The sequence below is a fragment of the Pleurodeles waltl genome, chromosome 2_1 (assembly GCF_031143425.1).
Source record: "Pleurodeles waltl isolate 20211129_DDA chromosome 2_1, aPleWal1.hap1.20221129, whole genome shotgun sequence".
Classification (NCBI taxonomy): Eukaryota; Metazoa; Chordata; class Amphibia; order Caudata; family Salamandridae; genus Pleurodeles; species Pleurodeles waltl.
The window spans coordinates 24,319,197-24,344,800 of NC_090438.1; the positions used below are offsets into that span (position 1 = coordinate 24,319,197).

General features: G+C 45.5%; 1 protein-coding gene across 1 annotated transcript in view; it reads right to left on the reverse strand.

Moving 5' to 3' along the window:
* LOC138258172 (nicotinamide N-methyltransferase-like) overlaps positions 1–24,732 on the reverse strand; it is a 99,102-nt gene extending 74,370 nt beyond the window's left edge. Inside the window, exon 1 of the mRNA XM_069205922.1 lies at positions 24,550–24,732. Coding sequence (XP_069062023.1) covers positions 24,550–24,697 — 148 coding nt within the window. The 5' untranslated portion in view covers positions 24,698–24,732. The remainder of the gene's footprint in view (positions 1–24,549) is intronic.
* Between the last annotated feature and the right edge of the window lie 872 nt (positions 24,733–25,604).

The window sequence follows — 25,604 nt, forward strand, 5'->3', positions numbered from 1 at the left end:
TGGGCCCTTCCTGTCAAGCACCGCTCCGCTGGGCCCCGCCGTCTCAAGCACCGCTCCGCTGGGCCCTTCCTGTCAAGCACCGCTCCGCTGGGCCCTTCCTGTCAAGCACCGCTCCGCTGGGCCCTTCCTGTCAAGCACCGCTCCGCTGGGCCCCGCCGTCTTATCATCAGATGCCCCAGCAGTGTTCTCTCCAACGGACTCAGGTCTCCTGTGTGGGCTTTGCCCTTGTGTCGATACACTTTGGCCCACGGACACTTTGTATTTCGTTCAATGTGCAGGACTAATTGCCTCGGTTTATCGATTGCACAAAATATTTCATTTATTTTTTATTATTTTTATTGCTATTTGACCATGATTTATCAGAGGCTATTTTTTACATAAATTTTGTTTCTCAATTTAATTATGTCTTTGCATTATTCCGGGGGGTTTGGGTGGTGTCACTGTGACTTGTTGCTCTGCATTGGTGTGTAGATAGTTTGGGGGGGGTGGGGGTCGCATATGTGTGTGCCGTAACCTTTCCTCCTCCCCCCTCCCCTGTGTCGTAGGTGCAGTACTCACCGTTGTCGTCTGCGCCGGCGTTCGTACTCGTGGTAGGTGAGCAGGTAGACGAGAGCAGGTAGGATGTTTAATTCGGGTTCCATGCTGTCCTCCGTCCTCGTGGAGTGCGTAGAGTTGAGCGTTTTCCCGTTCGTAGTCTGTTTCCGCCGTGTTTTTATCGGCGGGGCTCTCGCCCCGGAAAAGGTGGCGGATTGGTGAGTTGTGATAGGGTGGGCGGTACATTGTCTGCCGCCTGTCTGTTGGCGGTGACTGCCGCGCTGTTTGTTTGTCCTGCCGTGGCGGTCGGAGTGTTAAAGTGGCGGTCTCTGTTGGCGGTTCCCGCCAGGGTCAGAATTCCATTTTTTAGACCGCCGGCCTTTTGGCGGGTTGGCCGCCGCTTTATCACCGACCGCCAGGGTTAGAATCACCCCCTTAATGTCTTGCATTGGAGGGCGCCAGCTGGCTACATGCTTCAGGAATGGCCACTTGCCCAACCTGAGGGTCATAAATCTTAATTTCAAATGGGTGGAATATGTGCAGGCCTGGTATGCGGGGGGAAAAATCAGCTGATACGAGTTGATAACCACCCATGCATGTGTGTGCTTGGCTAGAATTGCTCTCTATGCATGAAAGGACCAGAGCCGGATATGTTTTTTGATACTCGTTTTAAACACAAGTTGGCTCGTGTTCAGATGACATAGACCCCTTGCAGGCAATAATTGTAAGCCATCATTTAAGAATGAACAGTGTGACCCGGCAGTCCCACTTGTCTGAATGTTATTCATTAGGACAGCCTCAATCAATTAATCAATCACAGATTTGTAAAGTGCGGCTAATTACCCTTAGGGTCTCAAGGCCTCCAGGGAACCGGCTCTGGCCCTGTGCAGCTTGTAACAAAAATGTATAAAAGCACGTGCGCCCACAGCTCAATGGTCAAAAAGACCAAATTCTAGTTTGTAAATCCTTGTAATGAGTTTGCTCAATACGTTACTGTCCCTGCCCAGGAGTATTTCAGAGCCATGGGATAGTGTGGAAAGAACCTTGGCTCACATAACTTCCAGCATTGGGAGGAGACTCAGACCAAGTAATGATTTAGAAAGTTGTGAAAAGGTTGCTGGAAGGGCCACTGCTTTTTGCTATAGTTTCTTTCTGATGTTTGACGAAAGAGCCCTAAGCATTGATGTAAACACCCAGATACTTGAATGATTTGTCAACCGCATTCTCATGGTTATTGTAAGACCAGGCACTTTCCTGAAACCTTTTCCTAACAAGGCTTACCACCTTTGTTGTTTTCAAGTTAGCCTCCAAACCATTGGTATGTCTATAGAAATACATCCGATTAAGCAACCTCTGCAGCCCTACCCTTGTAAGACTAAAGAGGGAAAGGTCATCGGTTAGGAGAAGGTTAGATATCTGAACGCTGCCAATCTTTGGAGGGTAGCAGTTGACTGCTTCAAGAGTTCAGGGTTGATCCACAATAAGCAGATTGAAAAGTAGGGGGGCTAACACACAGCCCTGTATAACATCTTGCAACGTTGGAATCATCATGGATCAGTGCGAGCCATCCCTCAAATTGACTTGGATCCAGGAGCACCTCTCTGGGCACACAATTAAATGCCGCTTTGAAGTATACAAAACATCAGCGTAGCATTCAGTATGAGGACTTTAACTTGTCGGACAGAATTGACAAGGGCAAAAGATTGATGAGGGTGCCAGATAACACAGTCTCGGGTCGTCCAAAACGAGGCTGGCAAAGTGCTTAGCCTCATTGTCAAGAACTGAGATCAGCCTATAATTAGTAGGATCTGACCAAGAACTGCCTTTATGGATAGGATGAATTACAGCATCACGCCATGAGTCAGGAATGACTGGGCCCTGCAGGCAGTGGTTGAAAAGATTGATTAACCGGTTTGAGTCTGGCTTCCGAAATGTGGGTGCCCCTAGGGAGAAGAAATTCAATCAACACTATACCTCTGGATTCTAGGTCACCCAACCTGGGGATTTCTTAAAGAAATCTTAAGATATTGCTCTTGTTTAGAATATCATGATAGGCATGTGAATGATTTTCCGAAATGAACAGTAACATGGTATTTGTTTCATACAAATGACCTTTTTGCAGCTGCATATGTGGCATGACTAAAGCTTATTCTGCCAGTGAAGACATTGATTCAGGGCCTGGGTGTGTGACTTTAGAGCTCTAGGTGATTCAGGGTCTAAGGAAGTGATATTGGGTGACCTTGAGGTGTTGGTTTTAGTTACTTGAACCTTTTCTTTCTGGACCAGGGCTATGCTGCCAATAGCCCACTTATTGAATCGTGGTTCCATCAACAGGGCATTTGATGGTACTTGTGGATCCCACAGGATTCGGGCCAACCTTAATATTCTTTGAGGTTACTGCGTCTGTGTCTGTGCCATGGTTGCGGGGCTGTTCAGTCAGTTCAGTGTCTGCTGGAATGAGTGGCAGCTGAGTAGCAGCCCCCAAACCTCCAATTAAAGGGTCCAGACAGACGGCGTGTTGTATCTGTGGAGATTTACTCCGGTCATCACAAAGAAGTACAGTCTCTATATTTGTTTTTGGATCTGAGGTTTGCTCTATAACTGGCTGATCATGTCTGCTTCGAGCCAGCTCTATACGTTTTGATGTTAGCAAAAGAAACAATTTATCAGGGGTGGAAATTAGTTTATTTTGTTGTTTCCAAAGTCTCTTGCTCAGTCAATAAGAAGATCATGAAGCAGGAGTAGTTGGATCAGCAATAAGGGACTAGCTTCTGGCTTGGGCGGTGAGGGTGGAGCTAGGGGAGAATCAGTAATTGAGTTTTGTGGCTGATTAAAGGGGTTGCTGGTGCTACTGTTCAGTTGCCTGATTGATAGTACTGACCACGTGACAGCATTGAACATTAGCAGATGGTGGGTCAAAAGATGCTTTGATGGTTGGCTTGGGGCAATCTGCTGGCAACAGAATTGTGGGCCCCGGCACAGCACTTGCACCATCATTATTAATTGTGCTAACAGGATCCAAAGGTATTTGATCAAAGGCTGCAGGCGTGGACAGCACAACATGTCGGGAGTGAAGACAAGCTGTCTATAATTGAAGAGCAACAGCAGACATGTCGAAAAAGGTTAGTAACTGCTTGAGCTCTGACAGTGATCTCATTTAAACTGTCTAATTTGTTATCTATTCCTGCTGTGAATACTGCTAGTGTTTTTTCAAAAGATCCACTTGGACATCTAGTTTATCAGAATGATAATTTAAAGCCAATACCGTGGACTGCAATGTTTGCAGCAATTTTTACCATATCATGGTCAGAGAAGACGGAGCCTTATCAGAGCTTGCTTCTGAGTCATGATTAGGGGAATGAGCAGTATCAGTAAGGAAAAAAGAAATCTCGAAGAGAGACTGGTCAGTCCTTCCAACTTCTTGCATAGAGTCTTAAAAGGAATGATTGCAATAAGTCTAACCATGGGTAGTCACTCAGGGTATCATACCTACCCATTATTTTTTTTGCCACCACGCCATCTCAGATTAGAACAACCATATGCAAATCATTGTTTGTCCTGCTCTAATAGGAACAGTCCAGCCGAAACTGCCTAGCCACATTTTCTCCAAACCAGAACACAACCTGTTGCAGTTTATTACATTAACAATCCCATGCATCCCCGGGGCTCCAGCATGGACCCCGGGTACTGCCAAACTAGCTCTCTGGGGTTTTCTTGGCAGCTACCGCTGCTGCCAACCCTCAGACAGGTTTCTGCCCCCCCCTGGGGCCTGGCCAGCCCAGTCCCAGGAAGCAGAACAAAGGATTTCCGCTGAGAGAGGGTGTTACACCCTCTCCCTTTGGAAATAGGTGTTGAAGGCTGGGGAGGAGTAGCCTCTCCTGACCTCTGCAAATGCTTTGAAACGCACAGATGGTGCCCTCCTTGCATAGACCAGTCAATACCGATTCAGGGATCCCCCAGCCCCTGCTCTGGTGTGAATCTGGACAAAGGAAAGGGGAGTGACCACTCCCCTGTCCTTCACCACCCCAGGGGTGGTGCCCAGAGTTCCTCCAGTATGTCCCAGACCTCTGCCAGCTTGAATGCGGAGGTGTAAGGGCACAATGGAGACCTCTGAGTGGCCAGTGCCAGCAGGTGACGTCAGAGACCCCTCCTGATAGGCTCTTACCTGGTTAGGTAGCCAATCCTCCTCTGAGAGCTATTTAGGGTCTCTCCTGTGGGTTTCTTTTCAGATAACAAATGCAAGAGCTCACCAGAGTTCCTCTGCACTTCCCTCTTTGACTTCTGCCAAGGATCGACCACTGACTGCTCCAGGGTGCCTGCAAAACTGCAACAAAGTAGCAAGAAGACGACCAGCAACATTGTAGCCTCATCCTGCCGGCTTTCTCGACTGTTTCCTGGTGGTGCATGCTCTCTGGGCTGTCTGCCTTCACCCTGCACTGGAAGCCACGAAGAAATCTACTATGGGTCGACAGAATCTTCCCCCTGCCAGTGCAGGCACCAAATTTCTGCATCACCAGTCCTCTAGTTCCCCTCTCTTCTTGACGAGCATGGTCCCTGGAACACCGGAGCTGAATCCAAGTGACCCCAACAGTCCAGTGGTCCTTCTGACAAAATTTGGTGGAGGTAAGTCCTTGCCTCCCTGCCCCAGGCAGTAATCCTGAGTACTGCGTGAACTGCAGCTGCTAGGGCTTCTGTGCACTTTTGCAAAACTTCCTTTATGCACAGCACAGCCCAGGTCCCCAGCACTCCATCCAGCATTGCCCAACTCGCTGAATTGACCTCTGACTTTGTGGGACCCTCTTTTGTTGTGCTGAGATGACCGCCGTGCTCAGATCTTCTGAACACCTGTTCAAGTACTTCCGCGGGTGCTGCCTGCTTCTGCGTGGGCTCTTCATATTGCTGAGTGCCCTCTCTGTCTCCTCCTCCAAGGGGCGACCTCCTGGTCCTTCCTTGGCCCTGGCAGCACCCAAAATCCTCAACCACGACTCTTGCAGCTAGCAAGGTTTGTTTGCAGTTTTTCTGCATGGAAACAACTCTGCGTCCTCCAGCACGCTGTGTGACATCTTCTGACCAAAGAAGAAGTTCCTGGCGTCTTCCGTTGCTGCAGAATCTTTGGCTTCTTCCACCCAGAGGCAGCCCTTTTGCACCTTCATCTGGGGTTTAGTGGGCTCCTGCCTCCCTGGACACTTGCGTGACTCTTGGACTTGGTCCCCTTCCTTTGCAGGTCCTCAGGTCCAGGAATCCGTCTTCAGTGCTTTGCAGTCAGTTGTTGCCTTTGCAGAATCCCCTATCTCGACTTTACTGTCTTTCTGGGGTAGTAGAGTAACTTCACTCCTACTTTTCAGGGTCTAGAGTTGGGGTATCTTGGACACCCTTACTGTTTTCTTACACCTCCAGCGACCCTCTACACACTAAGCTAGGCCTGGGGTAAATTTGTGGTTTGCATTCCACTTTTGGAGTATATGGTTTGTGTTGCCCCTAGGCCTATTGCCTCCTATTGCATACTATTGTGTTCTACAGTGTTTGCACTACTTTCCTAACTGTTTACTTACCTGATTTTTGGTTTGTGTGTATATTTTTATTTTTAGTAACCCTGAGTATTGTGTTTCTTATGAAGGAGCTTTGCGTGTCTCCTAGTTCAGTCTAAGCTGCTCTGCTATAGCTACCTCTATCAGCCTAAGCTGCTAGAACACTTCTAATCTACTAATAAGGGATAACTGGACATGGCACAAGGTGTAAGTACCATTAGGTACCTCCTACATTGGTGGCAGCGGTGGGATAAGTACTTGTAACTGCCTTACCACTTTGTCATTGGTGCTTTTCATAAGAAAAACATATACCAAATACTTCAGAATATACACAGTAACCTAAACAGTTTAACTTTCCTTCTCTAAAACTTTCTTAAAAGTTTCTGAAAAGTTTCTGAAAACTTTCAAAGGTTTTCAAAAGTTTTTCTCTGTTCTTTTAAAAGTTCCAAAAACTTTTTTCTCTCTCTGTACTAAACCTTTTCTGTCATGTCTGCAGTAGAGCTTACTCCCACAGTTGTCCAGGCTACATATGGGTATCTAAACTTTAAAAGTTTGAGGGGTCTCTGCATTGAAAGAGGTTTAGCAATTGGTAAGAATCCTACAAAAGATCTTCTCCTTAGCCTTCTCCTAGAAAGTGACCAGAACCAGTCTGGCCCATCCCAGGATCAGGAGGTAGAGGGGGGGGGGGTACCCAGCAAGACTCAGAGGAGTCCCCTGAGGATGCTGGGGAGGCTTCTTCCAAGGACCTGTCAGCTAACAGGCCATCTAGTGATACTGGTAATGGGAGGGGGTCACACACTAGTAGGGTACCTTTCACTCCTAAAGGCCAGGGTAATAGAGTCCAGCCAGTTAGGGACAGGTCTCTTTCTGCCAATTCCCACATTTCTTCTGTGTCTCACAATTCCCAAGCATCCCACCCTGAGGATAACTTAATGGAAAGGGAACTCAGAAAGCTGAGGTTGGAAGAGGCCAGGCTGAAACTTAAGCAGCTGGTCATAGACAGGGAATCTCTGGGTGTGGAAAGGCAGCGGTTGGGGTTAGTTCCCTATTGTGGCAGCAGCAGTGTTTTTGATAGCAATCCTGTTATAGAGCAAGATTCCAGAAACCTGCATTGTTCTGTCTTCCTGGGACTGAGCTGCTCAGTCCCCAGGAGAGCAGAAACTGTCCGTGAGGTGGCAGCAGCTGGGTCTGCTGTGGAAACCTCAGAGAGGTGGTTTGCCAGAACTGGGGGTCTATGGTGGAGCCCCAAGGGTTCATGGGATTGGCCTCCCAATACCAGATTTGGAATGGGGGACAGTTCCATGATCTTAGACATCTCACATGGCCATATTTGGAGTTACCATTGTGAAGCTACATATATGTATTGAAATATATGTAGTGCACGCTTATACTGGTATCCCCGCACTTACAAAGTCCGAGGAATTGGCCCTGGACAATGTGGGGGCACCTTTGCTAGTGTAAGGGTGCCCTCTCACACAGTAACTTGCACCTAGCCTTCAGTCAATGAAGGTTAGACATATAGGTGACTTATAAGTTACTTAGGGCCAGATGTAGCAAAGGTTTGCGAGTCGCAAATCGGCCGATTCGCTATTTGCGACAGTGCAAAATCGGAAATGGGATCCAAAAAGCCCATTTCCGACTTGCAAAAAGCGATGGGACCCGTTTACGAGTCGCATCACTTGCGACCCCATTTTGCGACCCGCAAATAGCAAGTCGCAATTTGCGAGTCGCAAACCTTATGCAATTGCAACTCGCAAATTGCGACTAGTCGCAAAAAGCCCAGTTTGCACGTCCCATTTACCACTAACTCAGAGCAGGTGGTAACCATTACCAAAGTATAAAAGGAGCCCCAGAAGGCATTTGGGTTCACCAAGATGGCGGAGATATACCTGATAGCAGTGAGAAGGAGAGTCCACGCAGCCCAGCAGAGGAGGAGGAGGGGCCAAAGACAGGAGAAGATATATAGAACAAGGCAGACTCTTTTTCAGCAAACTGAGGATGAGATATACGATAAATACCGCCTTAGCAGCGCAGCCATCCTAGAATTAATTGATTTACTCAAACCACAGCTAGAACACCAGACCCTGCGTGGCTGCGCCATCCCTACGCATGTGCAAGTGCTATGCTCACTGCACCTCTTGGCCTCAGGGAGTTATCAGGGGGTCATTGCTGTGGCAGGTGGGGTATCCCAAAGTGCAGTATCAAGGTTCCTCAGGGCCTTCCTAGATGCCTTGCTCACACACATGTCTCACTTCATATACCTACCAAGGAATGAGGCAGAAATGAACAGCACCAAGCTGGACTTTTACCGCATTGCCCACTTTCCCCATGTCATAGGGTGTGTAGATGGGATACACATTCAAATATGCCCCCCTGCAAATCTGGAACACCTTTTCCGCAACAGAAAGTGTACCCACTCACTCAATATTCAGGTTGTTTGTGATGCCCATTATGTCATCACGGACATTGTAGCTAAGTTTCCAGGCAGTACCCATGACTCATACATGTTTAGGCATAGTGGGATACATCAACGCCTGGAACGTGGGGAATTCGGAGACGGTTACCTCCTAGGTAGAGCTACAGACACTTGCAGACATACACACAGGTCACTGTGCACGACAATCAGGACTTCCTAACAGTGTTCTTTTTGTGCCCAACAGGTGACAGTGCATATGCTCTTAGGCCTTGGATCATGACTCCGTTTTTATCACCCAGCAATGATTCAGAGAGGCAATACAACAATGCACATAAGAGGACCAGGAACCTCATAGAGCGCACCTTCGGACTCCTGAAAGCAAGATTCAGATGCCTCCACCGCAGTGGAGGTGCCCTCCAATATACCCCCATTACAGCATTCAAAATTGTGGTCGCATGCGCCATCCTCCACAACATAGCCACCCGACGTGGGCTACCTCTCACCCCCGCAGACCCAGATCCTGATGATGAAGAGCAAGAACAACCACATCGCCATCATGGGGATAGGAGTATAGCTAATCAAGGCAGACTGAGACGGGAACACATCGCAACACAATATTTTGGAAGGTACGTGCCAACTCCAACCATACTCACCTATTGACCAAAATCTCCATTTGTTAAGTGAAACAAAAATAACTGTTTTATTAGTGCACTAATGAAACTATTTACAAGTACTGAATGTCCATGGGCATGAAAATGCAAACCAGGCATGTGGCACATTGACGTCATGTGCCACTTCTTATGGTCCAGGGTGATCTCTAAGACCTTCTGCCCCTCCTGCCAGCCTGGCTGCTCCCTGGTGCTTCCGTGGTGCTCTGCCTGCTACTCCTGAGCACCCTGCTGTCAGTGACAGAGACACTGCTCACTGTCGAGCCCTCCTCACTGTCCTGGGGTGTTTCCCCTGTGCCCCTCGACATATTCCGTGTCTCCATCATGTCTATGATGTGGGTCAGATGTCCCAGGCCCCTTCCCACATCCCCAGCAAAATGGCCCATTTCCACCTGCAGCCCAACTGTCCTCCTCGACAGGCCTGTGGTGTTCATGGCGAGCCTGCCGATGGATGTGGCCATCCTGTCCAGTCTGTGCAGGAGCTGACGGTCCCTGCGCCGCCCACCCTCGGCCTGGGCCAGTAGTCCTCCCGCCAGTTCCCTCATGGCAAGGGCAAGGTCCCCAGTGTTATTGCAGATCATGTCCATCCTTGAGTTCAGGTGCTGCATGCTGGCATGGTTATTGCGCACGAAGTGGTGCAGCACACCACTAATCCTCCCTAAAATTCGATTTTGTAGGTGCTGACCATGCAGCAGATGTGCCTCACTGGTGCTGGGAGGAAGTAGCCCGGATGCAGACTGCAGCCCTGATGTAATGGACCTGCGACGCCTGCGCAGCGGTGGCTGCCCTGTGCTTTCACCTGTCTCATCCCTGCCTGTTGCTGGGGCAGCCTCTTGTGATATTGTTGCAGCAGGTGTGGCTACTGCAGAGATGGTGTTGACCGTGCAGGTGGGGGTGCTGGCGGGTCCTGAGGTGTCCTCATAGGGCTGGCTGCTTGGAGTAGTGGTGGTGTCTTTTTGGAGACCTGTGGGACATGGGGAACAGACTGTCAGTGTCTACTATCTATTGCACACTTCATAATAAACATTTGCCTATGAACTGCCTACTTGACTACATTTCCCATAATGCATCATTCTGGCATTTGCTACCCTGAAATGGAGCTATCTTGGTTGTGCATGCCCCTGTGTACATGGTGGGTGGGGGTATGGCATTGATAGGGGTACAGGCATATCACATGGTACTCACCGGTTGATGTGCTGGGCTCTGAGGTGTCCAGGTCCCCAAATCCAGACACTGCCTCCTGCTCCAAGGTTTCCTCCACCCTTTCTTCCAGGGGTGTGGGTGGTGGCACAGACGATGGTCCCCCTCCTGTGCCTCTCATCTCCCGGAGCCTTTCAGCCACCCTCTCCTTGGTCCGGGAGCGGAGGTCATACCACCTTTTCTTTATGTCGTCGATGGTCCTATGGCTCACCCCCAGGGAATTTATCTTGTCCTGTATGTCCTGCCACAGCTGTTTCTTGGTGGCTTCAGGAACATTGAGGGCTGATTTACCAAACAAGTCATCATAGTGCTGACAGCATTCGTCTGTCAGCACCTCCAGCTCCCTCTCAGAGAATTTTATCTTCCTCTTCCTTGGTGTTCCCTCCATGGCAGCTGCTGTTTGACCTGTGTGTAGTTCGGCAGTTATAAAAGGGTGTGGTCCTCCCTCCTCCCAGGTGTATTAGTAAACTTCCTGGCTGTGATGTCATCATCATGTGCCAGGAAGTGTTTCCAGAGTGTTCTGGAGTGGTTTCTGGAGTGTTCTGCTGCACCTGTAATCAATTTACAAGTTAATCGCAATTTGCGACATCTACTAGCTAATTGCGAGTTCGTTTTTTGCACACTCGCAAAAAGCGACCTCGCAATCGGCAGACTCGCACACTGCGTTGCGAGTCCGGGTGCGAGTCGCTATTTCGGCACGTTTTTTTTGCCTGCATTCCAATTTGCGACTCGCATTTTGCGAGTCGCATCAACTCGCAAAATGCGAGTTGCAAATTTTTTGTTTGCTACATCTGGCCCTTAGTGCAGTGTAAAATGGCTGTGAAATAGTGTGTGAACTATTTCACTCAGGCTGCAGTGGCAATCCTGCTGAAAGGTTTGTATGAGCTCCTTGTGGGTGGCAAAAGAAATGCTGCAGCCCATAAGGATCTCCTGGAATCCCAATGCCGTTGGTACCTAGGTGCCATGTACTAGGGATTTATAAGGGGGGTCCAGTGTGCCAATCAGAATTGGAATATGGAGTCACTAAAGAATAGTGACAAATTTGGTAAGTAGAGAGAGCATACGCACTGGAGTTCTGATTAGCAAAACTTCAATGACACAGTTAAGCACTACTGACAACACACACATTAGGCCACACACTATGAACACTGGGTTCCTGGCTAGCAGGATCCCAGTGAGACAGGCTAAACACACTGACAAACAGGCAGAAATTGGGGGTAACATGCCAAGAAAGATGGTACTTTCCTATACCTCCCACTTTGAAAATATTACAACCCTATCTCAGACTGCAAGGCCGGTGTTCAAATCAGCCAATCTATCAGATGTCAGCCCACACTTGCGTTTTCTGAGAATGATATAGTAGGCTTTTCATTGGCTGGTTAGAAGGTCAGATATACAGCAGACACTTGCCAACTGCTTTTGACAGCCCCTGCATGCAGTGCCCCTTTGCTCTCTCCAGGATTGTGTAAACTGCACTTGGAACGTGGTTTGTCTTGGAGAGTGCTTCACCTGTACTTTTTAGGCCATAGCAAAGAATTGTAATACATTAGCTGCCTCAGAAGTTGGCTGAGTCACAACCCTGCCACTCCAATCTCTTGGATGGGCATAACATGACACATCTGCTGGCCCTTTTGTTTTACGCTCCTTGTTGAATAAAGGTAAATACAAAAAAGAGTATAAATTTACATTTGGAGGAATTTCACCTACATTCCTGACTCTTCCCATCCTGATGATAATACAAGAAGGTGTACACTACAGCCAGAGTCCATAGTACCTTACTGAAAGGACAGTTGCTTGACCTTTAATACAAGCATAGAGTTAAAAGCACCTTTCATTGGTTATACTTTCACATGTTTCAGGATCACATTTAACTTTGGAGCATGGGCCCTTAATTGTAACTGCAGAAATCACATTGCTCCAAGTCCATTAGAGGACAGATGGTGCCACCGTCTACTGGTGTATGCTCAATAGTTTCTAGCCATGCCCAGAAAATAGTAACATAAGGAGCCTTCGGATGGTGTGTGTGCTGAAGTCTTGTCGACAACTTTATCTGGGTGAGGTCCATACCATTTCATTCTGATAGAAACTGCATTCTAAAGACTGAATCTGAGCTTTGCAACAAATAGTGCCTTGAAGCATGAAGCTACTGCAACTTTCCAAAAATCAAGCTCTCACCAGGGTAAAACAGGGAATTGGGAATACCATGAATTATTTTTTGTATCTTTTCCTGAAATATCTCAACATCTAATGACACAGAGAAAAGACTCACATAATTGGCAAAAATAGAAATACTCCTTGACATCTCCTCTAACTCCTGCTTGTAGGAGGCTGGACTGGCTTGTAGTGAGTACAAAGGGGTACTTACACCTTGCACCAGGCCCAGGTATCCCTTATTAGTGTATAGGGGTGTCTAGCAGTTTAGGCTGATAGAAAATGGTAGCTTAGCAGAGCAGCTTAGGCTGAACTAGGAGATGAGTGAAGCTCCTACAGTACCACTAGTGTCACTTGAACAGTATCATAAGAAAACACAGTACACAGATATACTAAAAATAAAGGTACTTTATTTTTATGACAATATGCCAAAGTATCTCAGTGAGTACCCTCAGTATGAGGATAGCACATATATACAAGATATATGTACACAATACCAAAGATATGCAGTATAGACTTAGAAAACAGTGCAAACAATGTATAGTTACAATAGGATGCAATGGGGGCACATAGGGATAGGGGCAACACAAACCATATACTCCAAAAGTGGAATGCGAACCACGAATGGACCCCAACCCTATGTGACCTTGTAGGGGGTCGCTGGGACTGTAAGAAAACAGTGAGGGTTAGAAAAATAGCCCACCCCAAGACCCTGAAAAGTGAGTACAAAGTGCACTAAAGTTCCCCAAAGAGCACAGAAGTCGTGATAGGGGAATTCTGCAGGAAAGACACAAACCAGCAATGCAACAACAATGTATTTCCAAACGAGGGTACCTGTGGAACAAGGGGACCAAGTCCAAAAGTCACAAGCAAGTCGGAGATGGGCAGATGCCCAGGAAATGCCAGCTGTGGGTGCAAAGAAGCTGCTACTGGACAGTAGAAGCTGAGGATTCTGCAGGAACGACAAGGGCTAGAAACTTCCCTTTTGGAGGATGGATGCCCCACGCTATGGAAAGTCGTGCAAAAGTGTTTTCCTGAAGAAAGACCACCAACAAGCCTTGCTAGCTGCAAAGTGTGCAGTTAGGGTTTTTGAATGCTGCTGTGGCCCAGGAGGGACCAGGATGTCGCCAATTGCGTCTGGGGACAGAGGGGGTGTCGAGCAAGACAAGGAGCCCTCTCTGAAGCAGGCAGCTCCCGCAGAAGTGCCAGAACAGGCACTACAAAGAGGAGTGAAACAGTGCTCACCTGAAGTTGCACAAAGGAGTCCCACGCCGCCGGAGGACAACTTAGAAAGTTGTGCAGTGCAGGTTAGAGTGCTGTGAACCCAGGCTTGGCTGTGCACAAAGGATTTCTGCCGGAAGTGCACAGAGGCCGGAGTAGCTGCAAAAGACACGGTTCCCAGCAATGCAGTCTGGCGTGGGGAGGCAAGGACTTACCTCCACCAAACTTGGACTGAAGAGTCACTGTACTGTGGAAGTCACTTGGACAGAGTTGCTGGATTCAAGGGACCTCGCTCGTCGTGCTGAGAGGAGACCCAGGGGACCAGTGATGCAGTTCTTTGTTGCCTGCGGTAGCAGGGGGAAGATTACGTCGACCCACAGGAGATTTCTTTGCAGCTTCTAGTGCAGAGAGGAGGCAGACTACCCCCACAGCATGCACCACCAGGAAAACAGTCGAGAAGGCGGCAGGATCAGCGTTACAAGGTCGCAGTAGTCGTCTTTGCTACTTTGTTGCAGTTTTGCAGGCTTCCAGCACGGTCAGCAGTCGATTCCGTGGCAGAAGGTGAAGAGAGAGATGCAGAGGAACTCTGATGAGCTCTTGCATTCGTTATCTAAGGAATTCCCCAAAGCAGAGACCCTAAATAGCCAGAAAAGAGGGTTTGGCTACTTAGGAGAGAGGATAGGCTAGCAACACCTGAAGGAGCCTATCAGAAGGAGTCTCTGACGTCACCTGCTGGCCCTGGCCACTCAGAGCAGTCCAGTGTGCCAGCAGCACCTATGTTTCCAAGATGGCAGAGGTCTGGAGCACAATGGAGGAGCTCTGGGCACCTCCCAGGGGAGGTGCAGGTCAGGGGAGTGGTCACTCCCCTTTCCTTTGTCCAGTTTCACGCCAGAGCAGGGCTGAGGGGTCCCTGAACCGGTGTAGACTGGCTCATGCAAAAATGGGCACTATCTGTGCCCATGAAAGCATTTCCAGAGGCTGGGGGAGGCTACTCCTCCCCTGCCTTAACACCTTTTTCCAAAGGGAGAGGGTGTAACACCCTCTCTCTAAGGAAGTCCTTTGTTCTGCCATCCTGGGCCAAGCCTGGCTGGACCCCAGGAGGGCAGAAACCTGTCTGAGGGGTTGGCAGCAGCAGCAGCTGCAGTGAAACCCCTGAAAAGGCAGTTTGGCAGTACCAGGGTCTGTGCTAGAGACCCGTGGGATCATGGGATTGTGCCAACAATGCCAGGATGGCATAGAAGGGGCAATTCCATGATCTTAGACATGTTACATGGCCATATTCGGAGTTACCATTGTGAAGCTACACATAGGTAGCGACCTATGTGTAGTGCACGCGTGTAATGGTGTCCCCGCACTCACAAAGTCTGGGGAATTTGCCCTGAACAATGTGGGGGCACCTTGGCTAGTGCCAGGGTGCCCACACACTAAGTAACTTAGCACCCAACCTTTACCAGGTAAAGGTTAGACATATAGGTGACTTATAAGTTACTTAAGTGCAGTGAAAATGGCTGTGAAATAATGTGTGCATTATTTCACTCAGGCTGCAGTGGCAGGCCTGTGTAAGAATTGTCAGAGCTCCCTATGTGTGGGAAAAGAAATGCTGCAGCCCATAGGGATCTCCTGGAACCCCAATACCCTGGGTACCTTAGTACCATATACTAGGGAATTATAAGGGTGTTCCAGTATGCCAATGTAAATTGGTGAAAAATGGTCACTAGCCTGTTAGTGACAATTTGGAAAGAAATGAGAGAGCATAACCACTGAGGTTCTGGTTAGCAGAGCCTCAGTGAGACAGTTAGGCATCACACAGGGAACACATACATATAGGCCACAAACTTATGAGCACTGGGGTCCTGGCTAGCAGGGTCCCAGTGACACATAACAAACATGCTGAAAACATAGGGTTTTCAGTATGAGCACTGGGCCCTGGCTAGCAGGATCCCAGTGAGACAGTGAAAATACCCTGACATACACTCACAAACAGGCCAAAAGTGGGGGTAACAAGGCTAGAAAGAGGCTACTTTCTCACACTGCTCATGGTATGTTTTATTAAAGTCAGATTTTGAAAAGACATAATAATCCTAAGTAGACAAGGGATGTTTTGGATCCTAGGAGTGGAAAGCCTTTCCCTTTGGATTGTGAGATTGTGCTGGTTCACATGTACTCATAGAGGCCCACAAGCAGATTTTTGAGAACTAGGTCAAACAAAGGCACCAATGCCATTGTTCCAGCCGCAGGTTAAATTTTATTTTTTTCTATAAGGTTGATAATTTTGGTCACAACCTGTTTTAATCATATGAAAGGTATATATTGGCCGTATTAAACTATTGGCTTGACAGTTTCATCTATGTGCAAAAGGATCATTTTACTATTGATTGACCGTAGTCCAGGTAAGAATTTTTTTGGTAACATCCTGGTGCTCTGACATGTCAATCTATGCTTTAAAAAAAATTGCACCACTAACATGCCAACCTTCAGTGCTTTGCTGAGGCATGTTGTAATGAGCTGCAACAACAAACAACTCAAGTTCATCCTGTTTATCATAAACAGATAGAAAGTTTGAATGCAACCCTTGCAGGGTTATTTCATGTGTGAGTTCCATGCAAAGATCCAGACATTGGTCGGCTGGAGTGGAAAGGTGATGAACAGTTTGCCAAGTTCAGTGTTATTATCACATTGATTGTCACTAAATTTGCCCCTCAGAAGATCTGGAGCTTTTTATCGACAACAAGAGTACCAGGAGTTGACTGAGGCATCACGCTGGGCCAGGCTGTCATCGTCGACATGAAACATGCCCCAATTAGAAGCCTTGCCTGATGACGAGCGAAAAAGCTCCAAAAAAGTGACTTATGCCTGATTTAGATCTCAACTGATGGATTACTCCATCACAAATGTGTTGGATACCCCGTCCGTTGTATTACAATGCCCATAGGTTATAATGGAATCGTAATACGGTGGAGGGGATATCCGTCATGTTTGTGACAGAATATTCCCCTCTGCCAAGATCTAAATCACTCCCTAAGTCACAAGTTAAAAATTTGACTGGGCTCTACTGCTAAGTGTTTATCTGACCTGCGCTCCATCGCGGTCAGTCTGAAACTTTGACTTTTTCACGGTAAAGCGTGACCAGATGCCCTAAAGTGGCCCTTTTGGTTTTTAGGAACTATAAAGTACTTAATCCTTAAAAATTAATATCTCTGGTTCCATAAATTGGATTTTGTTGTGTTTTGGGGTCATTTTGATCATAAAAATAGTTCCTATTTTTAGAAATTTGTGTTGGATTTTTGTTGTGTGTTGTGTCTTACTTTTTTAATGTATTGTCATTTTTAAATACTTTACACACCTGTCCCCTAAGTAAAGCCTGCCTGCTCGTTGCCAGCTAATAAGTGTTGAGCAAAGGAATCATTTATTGAGACCTTGACTGGACCTTATGTTGTGATTGTGGCCTTATTACTAGTGTAGAGTCCCTACCTATACTTAACAATAAATTACCTTCCAACATTTAGTGTTCAGCAGTGAGGACAGTACTTGTGTTTAACCACACCATACAGTAAGTAAGTGAAGATCTTTAAAAATCCAGTAAATTGACACAGAACAAAAAATGATTCTTTTAATTTTAAAATTTTGTCTAAGCTGTTTTTAATTCATTTCTATTTTTTCTAAATTGTTCTATTTTTGATTTGCAAAGTTGTATTTCTGATGTAAAATTAGGGATATCATGAAACTTGATATGAATAACCTGTCCAAACTCATAGTAGATGAGATTAGGTTAAAATGCAGATCTAGGGGGCTTCTTAATGGTAATAAGGTTAGGAAAGCAAAACTCATTAAGACCTTTAAGGCATGGGCACAAACAATTCCAGAAGGGAAGGGGAGCAGGAGAATGACCCCTCCAATGACCTCCAGCAGGGGGATGAAGACAACATGTTCACAATGTCCAGTACCAGGTTCATACTTCCAGCTAGGGGAGGGAGGGAAGGCTCCCCTAAAGAGGAATCAGAGCTGTTCCTTAAGGAGAACAAGCTTCAGGCTCCGTTAGCATCCATAGCTTTAGAGAAAGAAAAGCTGGAGCTAGCTACAAAGAAGTAGGCAAGGGAGGAATAGAGAAGATATGGCGACAAAGTAAAAAAAGGAAGATGAAGAGATATCCAAGGGCAATGGGTTTGATCTCAGACTTCTCAACGGGATAGTTCCTAAAGGGATGAAATTGACCGGTGGCTGACAGCTTTTGAAAGGGCCCTAAGGATAAGAAGGATCCATTCCAAATGCTGGGGTTCACTCCTATGGGGGTTGATCCCAGTAGTTAGGAGGAATAGGCTCCTGACCCTAGAGGAGGAAACAGCAGAACCTTACCACCACATGAGGCAGTGTCTGACCAGGAAATGTAGTCTCACCCCAGAGCAGTAAATGATGAAGTTCAGGGACACTCAGGAAGTCAGTACCAAATGCTGGATGGACTTTGTAGACATCTCAGTAGAGACACTAGAGGTCTGAGTACAGGGTAGCAAGGTAAGTACTTATGAGGGGCTTCATAATCTGTTAATGAAGAATCACATTTTGAGTAACTGTACCTCAGACAATTTATGCCATTATCTGGTGGACTCTAAGGCCCAAATTTAAGAAAAGTGGCACTGAGTTAAATGCAGTGCTACTTTTCTTGTGCCCCTTAGTGCCTCCCTAATGCCACCATGTTTGCGCCATATTGAACATACGTAAAGTACATGGAGGCCCATTATAAATAATGGTGTGCCTCCTTTAAACATCTGCTATGTTCATGCATTAAAAAATGCCACAAGAAATGGTGCAGCAGAATCTCATAGATTCCACTCCAACATTTTTCTGGTCCACCTGACGGGTGGACGCACTCCTTACATACATTATACCTGGCGCAGGCATAATGTGGCACAAGGGGTTACAAAGTGGCACAATGCATGCATTGCACCACTTGGTAAATATGACGTGGATAATTTGGCCTCGTTGAGCCACATTAGCGTCCTAAAAAATTACGCTAATGTGACACCAGGAGGCACTAGGCCCTCTTAAATTAGGGCCTAAGTTTTCTGGTCCCAGAGAACTGGGCGACACATTTTATAAATAGAAAGTCAGTACCTCAGACAAATTATGCCAGTATCTAGTGGACTCTAGATTTCTGGAACTGGGGTACACAGCTGATAGGTCGGTGCATAAAAGAGTACCCAAGAAGTTCCAGGAGGAAGACTCCAAAGGGGGTGTTTGGCCCACGAACACCTAAGGAGGGAGGTGGTAAGCCCACCACAGAGATCCTCTCAGTACCTAAAAACCCTAAAAAGGAGGAGAGCAGATCCCACCCCAATGCTGATAAGCAGAAGCAGGAGAACCAGGGCTTAAAAAGTACCTGAGCAACAGGGTGTGCTTTGACTGTGAGCAGTCAGATCACTTCAGGGGTGACCCCACCTGTTCCAAGAAGGTGGTTGGCACTGGGCTGTCCAGTGTTGCCATAGAGGAGGACTCCTCAGATGAGGAGGTCCTCATAACATAGAGATGAGAAGAGTAGGGGTAGCTGGTATAAGGTCAGTTTTGACCTCCCTTTAGATTGTATTCTAGTCAATGACCTCCCAGAGGTTGATCTGATACCAGATAGGGTGGTCACTCAGGGTGCCCCCCAACCCAAAGATCCTGGGGACCCAGTCCCTATAGTTAAGAATCTGTGGCCCCAAACGACAGAGAAAAAGAAGAGGCATGGTAACTCACTCTTTGAGAGAGATCCAGTCAACCAATGGTCTTCTGTCCCAGTAAGGGAGAATCCCAAAGTTGGTACTTGTAAGACCTCACCTGACCAGAAAGAAGTCCTAAGCAGTCTGTCATCTGGTCAGCATCATGGTGTTGTCCCTGCAATGACAGGAGGGAGAGTAGAAGAAGGGTGTGTGCCACAGAATGTGGTAGCCTCTCACTCTAAACAGCAAGAGAGGTTTAGGAACCCACAGTGGCCCCTAAAGGAGCTCACCCACCTGTCAGTGGAGAACTTCGGGTGTGGTTCTGGATTCTGACAGCTGTCAGTAGCCTCTGCTGAATGCTGGCCTTCATGGCAGCACTGCACTTGGCTTGGGAGGCTGGCCCCACAGCCAAAAGCAAAGTAGGCCCCTGACCCTGTTGGTCATGGTGGGGTTGCTTAAGTGTTGGGTAAACTCTGTGGGTAAGCTAGATGTTGCCCTAACAAAGTTAGGGATGGAAGAGTTGAACACCTCACTGCCCAAAATTAAAATGAGAGGAAGAAAATGAAGGAGTTGTGATGACATTTCAGTTTATAATGGGCCCTGGTACTGCAGAGATGGGTCAGCTTCCAGGAAAGAGTGACCTTAGCAGGAGGATGGAAGGCAGAGTAGGTCCTGCTACTGTACCTCCTACCTTCTTTACTTTCTTCCTCACCTGACAGACCACGGGGAGAATCTCCCAGGGCTGTGCTGAGACCAGATCCAGATCAGAGCACAGGCCAAAGGCCTGTGTTCTGATTAAACGTTTATGGTACTTAGGTGTAATTATAATTGCCATGGCAACTTACCTGTAAGGTTTAGAGGCCCAGCAGATTTAATGTACGTGTGCATTGCTGCGTGGCCTGAGGTCACATTTAAAGTCATCCCTGATTTTCAGAAACTAACTTTATGTGAAAAAGCAACTTTTGACTTAAAGGTAATTCCAAACTCTTAAACTACATTATTTTTACATATAGGTTACCTCAAAGGTCTCCCCTAGGTGCCCCAGGGGAAGGGTGCCTTTTGAACATAAGCAGGGACATTATAAAATATGCTTTATATGCCCTGGAAAGGGAAAACGTCCAATTTCTTTTTTCCCCAGAGTAGTGCATTAACTTCATAGGCTAACATGGGAATACTTTATTAAAGTGTAACTATTGATATGAGTGAGCTAAAAATATAATTCAAAGACTTAAAATGATAGTTAGAATGCATCCAATAACTTGCCAGTGTTAGATGTATTGTAACTATCACAGAAAAAGAGATTTAGAACTTGCTTTTCTGTAAGCCAAAATCCAGCCTCCTTCCAGCAGGTCATTCTCTGCCAGGCTGAGCCAAGCTGCCTTAATGAGGTGTGAAGTGGCCTGCATTAAGACAAAGGACCTCTGGTAGATGGAGATCTACAAGCTGTGGAGCAAAAAGCAGGAAGGGGGTTGGGTAGCCAAACTGGTCTTCAAAGAGGGAATGACAGGACATGACACAGGCTCTCCCCAACTTACTGCACCCCCAGCCAGACAGGAGCCAAAGTAATTGAGTTAGCAGAGGGGCTGGAAGGGGACTGTTGCGCAAACTTAACCAAACCAGTCAGATGGCTTAGCCAGGTCTTAACTTCCTGGAGAGGGTATCTCCATTTTGAATTTTGAAGGAAGTGCTTTAAGAGACAAGATTATGCCACACTTTGCAGGAAGTTGTCATATTTCTGGGTGTCACCTTGCACCCCATTGGTCAGTGGTGACCCCTGCTTGACACTGGATAAATATGGGAGAGCTGCATAACAACTTAGATCCCTGTCTAAAATTATAAGGAGAAGAAGCACTGCCATGCTGGAACCCTGGTCTGTACCCCAAAGGTTAGCATTCTGAATGACTTCTCCAGCTGCACTCTATGAGACTACAGCTCTAAGGACTTTGCCTCACTGGAAGCAATAGTTTTACAGTTCACCATCTCCACCAAGAAGAACCCAACTGGACAGCCTCTAGTAGACTTTAAAAGGAATTGGCCAGGTCTATACTGGAAAAGGAAGTCCCAACATCCCAAGGACCATCTCAGACCTTCTAGACCTTTGGATTTGTGTTGTAGACCCTTGAAGACCCAAAGAGGAACTTCTAGAAGAAGATCTAGAAGTTTGGAGAAGATTGGACAATTTTTTGTAAAAAGCTCAATAACGTGACCGACACGTCAACGAGAGTCAAGCCGACAACGTCGAACTGCGACGAGGCCTGAGATCCAGGTTTGCCCCGCTGAAGCTATGGAGCTCTTAAGTGATGACAGGTCTTCCAGGAGTTGACTCAGGCATCGCAATGGGCCAAGCCTTTGTCTTTGACTCAAAACCCAGCCCTACGAGAAGCCTTGCTGACAACAAGAGAAAATGCTCTAAAAAAGCAACTAAGTCAGAAGGTAGAAACTTGACCAAGCCCTACCGCTAAGTGTATCAGACCTGCGCTCCATTGCTGTTGGTGTAAATCTTTGACTTTGTCCCAGTCAAGTGCGACCAAATGCCCCAAAGTGGTGCTTTTGGATTTTGGGCATTAGAAAGTATTTAATCTTTAAAAAAAACATATCTCCATTTCTCTATATTGGATTTTTGGTATTTCAGTTTCATTTTGATCATACAAATATTTCCTTTTTTTAAAATAGGTTTTGTTTTTTTATTTTGTGTTGCGCCTTACTTATTTAATGTGTTGGTGTTTTAAATTTTTTTACCAACCTGTCTCCTAAGTTAAACCTGCCTCGTCATTGCCAACTACCAAGTGTTGAGGAAGGGAATAATTTGTTGAGGCCTTGACTGGACTTTACTTTGTGATTGTGGCCTTATTACTATTGGTGGGTGCCTACCTACACCTACTAATAAACCACCTTCCAACAATGTTAAAAGAATGTCCTCCTTGTATAAAAGAAACATAAAAATATGCTTGAGCAACTCAAAACTAAGCAAAGATTTAAAGCCAATCACCCACTCAACAATGGAGCAAAAGTCCAGCCATTAGATCAAATAACCTCATAGCTATCATTAGAAATCACTTTTGAAAGAACGAGATATGTTGAAATGATGACATTTTCAAATAAAAGAAACAAACAACAATAAAAGATTTTAAAGCCAATGTCCAACTCATCATTTGTTGATGTAAGAAAGGAATAAAGTAATCAATTACTTTATATCAGCAGCCATATCAACAACTTCTTCTTTTTGCCTTTTTAGGAGATGTTAGTGAGCCCAACGATGGTGATGATGTTGAGGGAACTAAAGAGGTTGTTGTGCTGCCTTTGACATTGTCAGCTTGAACAATTTCCCCAGGGTATCCTTCTGCATTCTGTTGGCTGATAGTAAGATGGGAGGCAGTCACCCTATTGATTGTATGTATATTTACCTTTGCCTAATGCCTTTTAAGTTTTGTCATAGATGGACAGAGTGTCCTTCTTTCTTCATGAACTATAACTGCTCATTCATAGTCTCCCTTATGGTAGGGAGCGCCTATATTGCATGTGCAGTTTGTGAATATCTTTCATACAAGGCCTGCTGCTCTGACTACATGGCACAAATGGACACCCCACATTGTGTAAGAATGATTCAACATTACCTTGTGATGGAGCATTTCTTTCTTCGTCAGATTGTTACTCCCTTCTTTGTGTTAATTACCTAGTGAAAGCAACTCCTAAAAACATCATTTATCGAACTTAGAATAGGAAGTGTGTGAAAGGGAAAGAGCCCCAAATGATAAACTGTTCTTGAAGTATACAGATTCTGTAATGCAGTTGTTTTGTGAAGTATACAGATGTTGTAATGCAGCTGTTTCTGTGAAGTATACAGATTATGTAAAGAGCTGTTTCTGTAAAGTATACAGACTGTGTTATGAATCTGTTTCTGTGAAGTATACACATTGTGCAATAAAACTGTTTCTGTGTTCTTCCTGCAAAGATCAATTATTTTTTTAATGGAGGGGGTGGCGATAATGAATTTATAAATTTAATTGAATTCAATTGTCACCTGACGGCATGGCCCATGCCTATTTTATTTTTTTTATTTCTGAGCTGCCCCATTGAGAAATGATGGTTGTTGTGCAAATTCACATTATCTATATGTCTAGTTAGCTCAATGGCTGTAAATTAAAGCTAGGCCTAAGCATACCTATTAATCGAGATAATTTATATGTGCTAATACAGTTTAGGACAAAAGATCATTTAGAGTTTATGACTTTCAAATCCAGTGTTGATAATAATGCATTTTCAAATTTTCAGCCATCAGATAGGCTTCTTTAAACAATCCCTTTGCATTTCTGAGTACCATACACTTGAAACACAGATGGGTAATCTCCTAACAGAACTCGTATGCCACAGGGGTTAATACATACAGAGGAGAGGAGCAAGAGCAGATATTCATTTAGTGTGAGAAGTCAATGTAGCTGCTTTAAACCCATAGTCCATGGGTGATCAGAGCACATCCCTTCTAATTCTAGATGTGAACTTGCATCATTATATTGATGGGAAGTATCTACTCTTTTTTGTGGTGTCCATAACACATGTATCTAAAATAGATATAGTCCAACCAATATTTTATGGTTATGTCCTATTATCCCATCACAAATTGTGCATACATTCATAATCATCCTTTTGCTTGAAAATGGTTTGGACACGATGGGCCAGTTTTACAAGAGGCTGGTGAACCATGGTGCTGCGCCAAAATTAGCAGCACTGCACTGTGCCAGTTTTGAAATGCAGAGATACTGCGTATTTACATAGAAAAAGCAAAAAACAAGGAGGAATAAAAGTATTTCTCCTCAGTGTGGCACTCTAATGCCACCCCTGGCGTGGCGTTAGATTTTGGCGCTGCCTCAGATTTACATTTTCTGGCAAATCTGGGGAGACACCAAAAGCAATGGGTTTTGCAGATGAAGGCCCCATGTGAAAACTGCGTTGGAGGGGCCCATATGTACAAGAAAGCGTAAAGCCACAAAAAGTGTAAATATGGAGAAGTGGTTAGCACCACCGGACCGTCACAAAAAGTGATCTGTAAATCTGGCCTTATATTTATGCTTATCTGCTGCAAACAGAGTTACAGAACATGCTTCTGTCTGTGGGTGAGCAGGAACATCAATAGTACATACCTGATGACAAGCATTTGATGAAATTAGAAAACACTCGAGTAACAAGATCATCAAAAAAGCTGGATTCTTGAATGAAATACGCCTCTCTGACTTTTCGTGCATCAGAATAGTTTTCATAGAATTCCCTCATGTCCATAGTAGAGGCCATTTCTGAGGTGCAGCCTTCTCCAGCTTTCTGCCTGTGTTACTTGCACTAGGACTATATAGCCAGAAATCTAACTTTTAAATGATCTTCAAATAGAGCTCAATCTGTTTACTATTCAGCTTATTCAGCTTCATTTCAATTTTACTCTTCTCTTCACAGTCAATGGCCTTAGGCTGGACTTATATTTTTAGCTTCTGGCTGCTTTTACATATTTACTCTTTCCAAGTACAACACTTTAAAACATGACAAAACACCTTACACAACATGAATACTCATGCACATGTCTCTGGAGGTATTTAAATGTGGTTGAGTAGACGCCCAGGTGAAGTCTGGATCAAAGATCAAACAAAAAAGAAAGAAAAAAGAACATACTGAACATAAAAGCCCATTCCAAGGACTATGTAGCCACACAATGATGCAATGTGGAGTTGAAAAATATTCTTAATTTCACAACTTTCTTCACATTCCTCAAATCCCATATTAAGATGATTTAACTCTCTGTTGTTGTCGATGTGTTTGATTCAGAGAGAAGATATTCATGGCTGCAAAAATCATATAAAAATTCATTATTTGCATATATTTATGACCCAATAAAATATTATAACCGCAATAAATAATAACTCAAATGAACATTTCAGATATATTGGCTGCCAATGGTGATCAAAAAATTGGTGATGTAAAATCAATGTCATTTAGAAAGTATTTCTTTAGACATAATTCACTTTTTTATCCATATCAGAACACCATTGCATATATAATAGGATGAAAAAGACTGTTTTGAGAATTTTGATAAAGAGATTTCAACTAACTACAATATCGAGGTAAGCCACCAATATCATTCATCATCTGTTTATTTCATATACATCAGGCAATTATGGGTATAAAAACATAACCTTGTGCACATTCCACT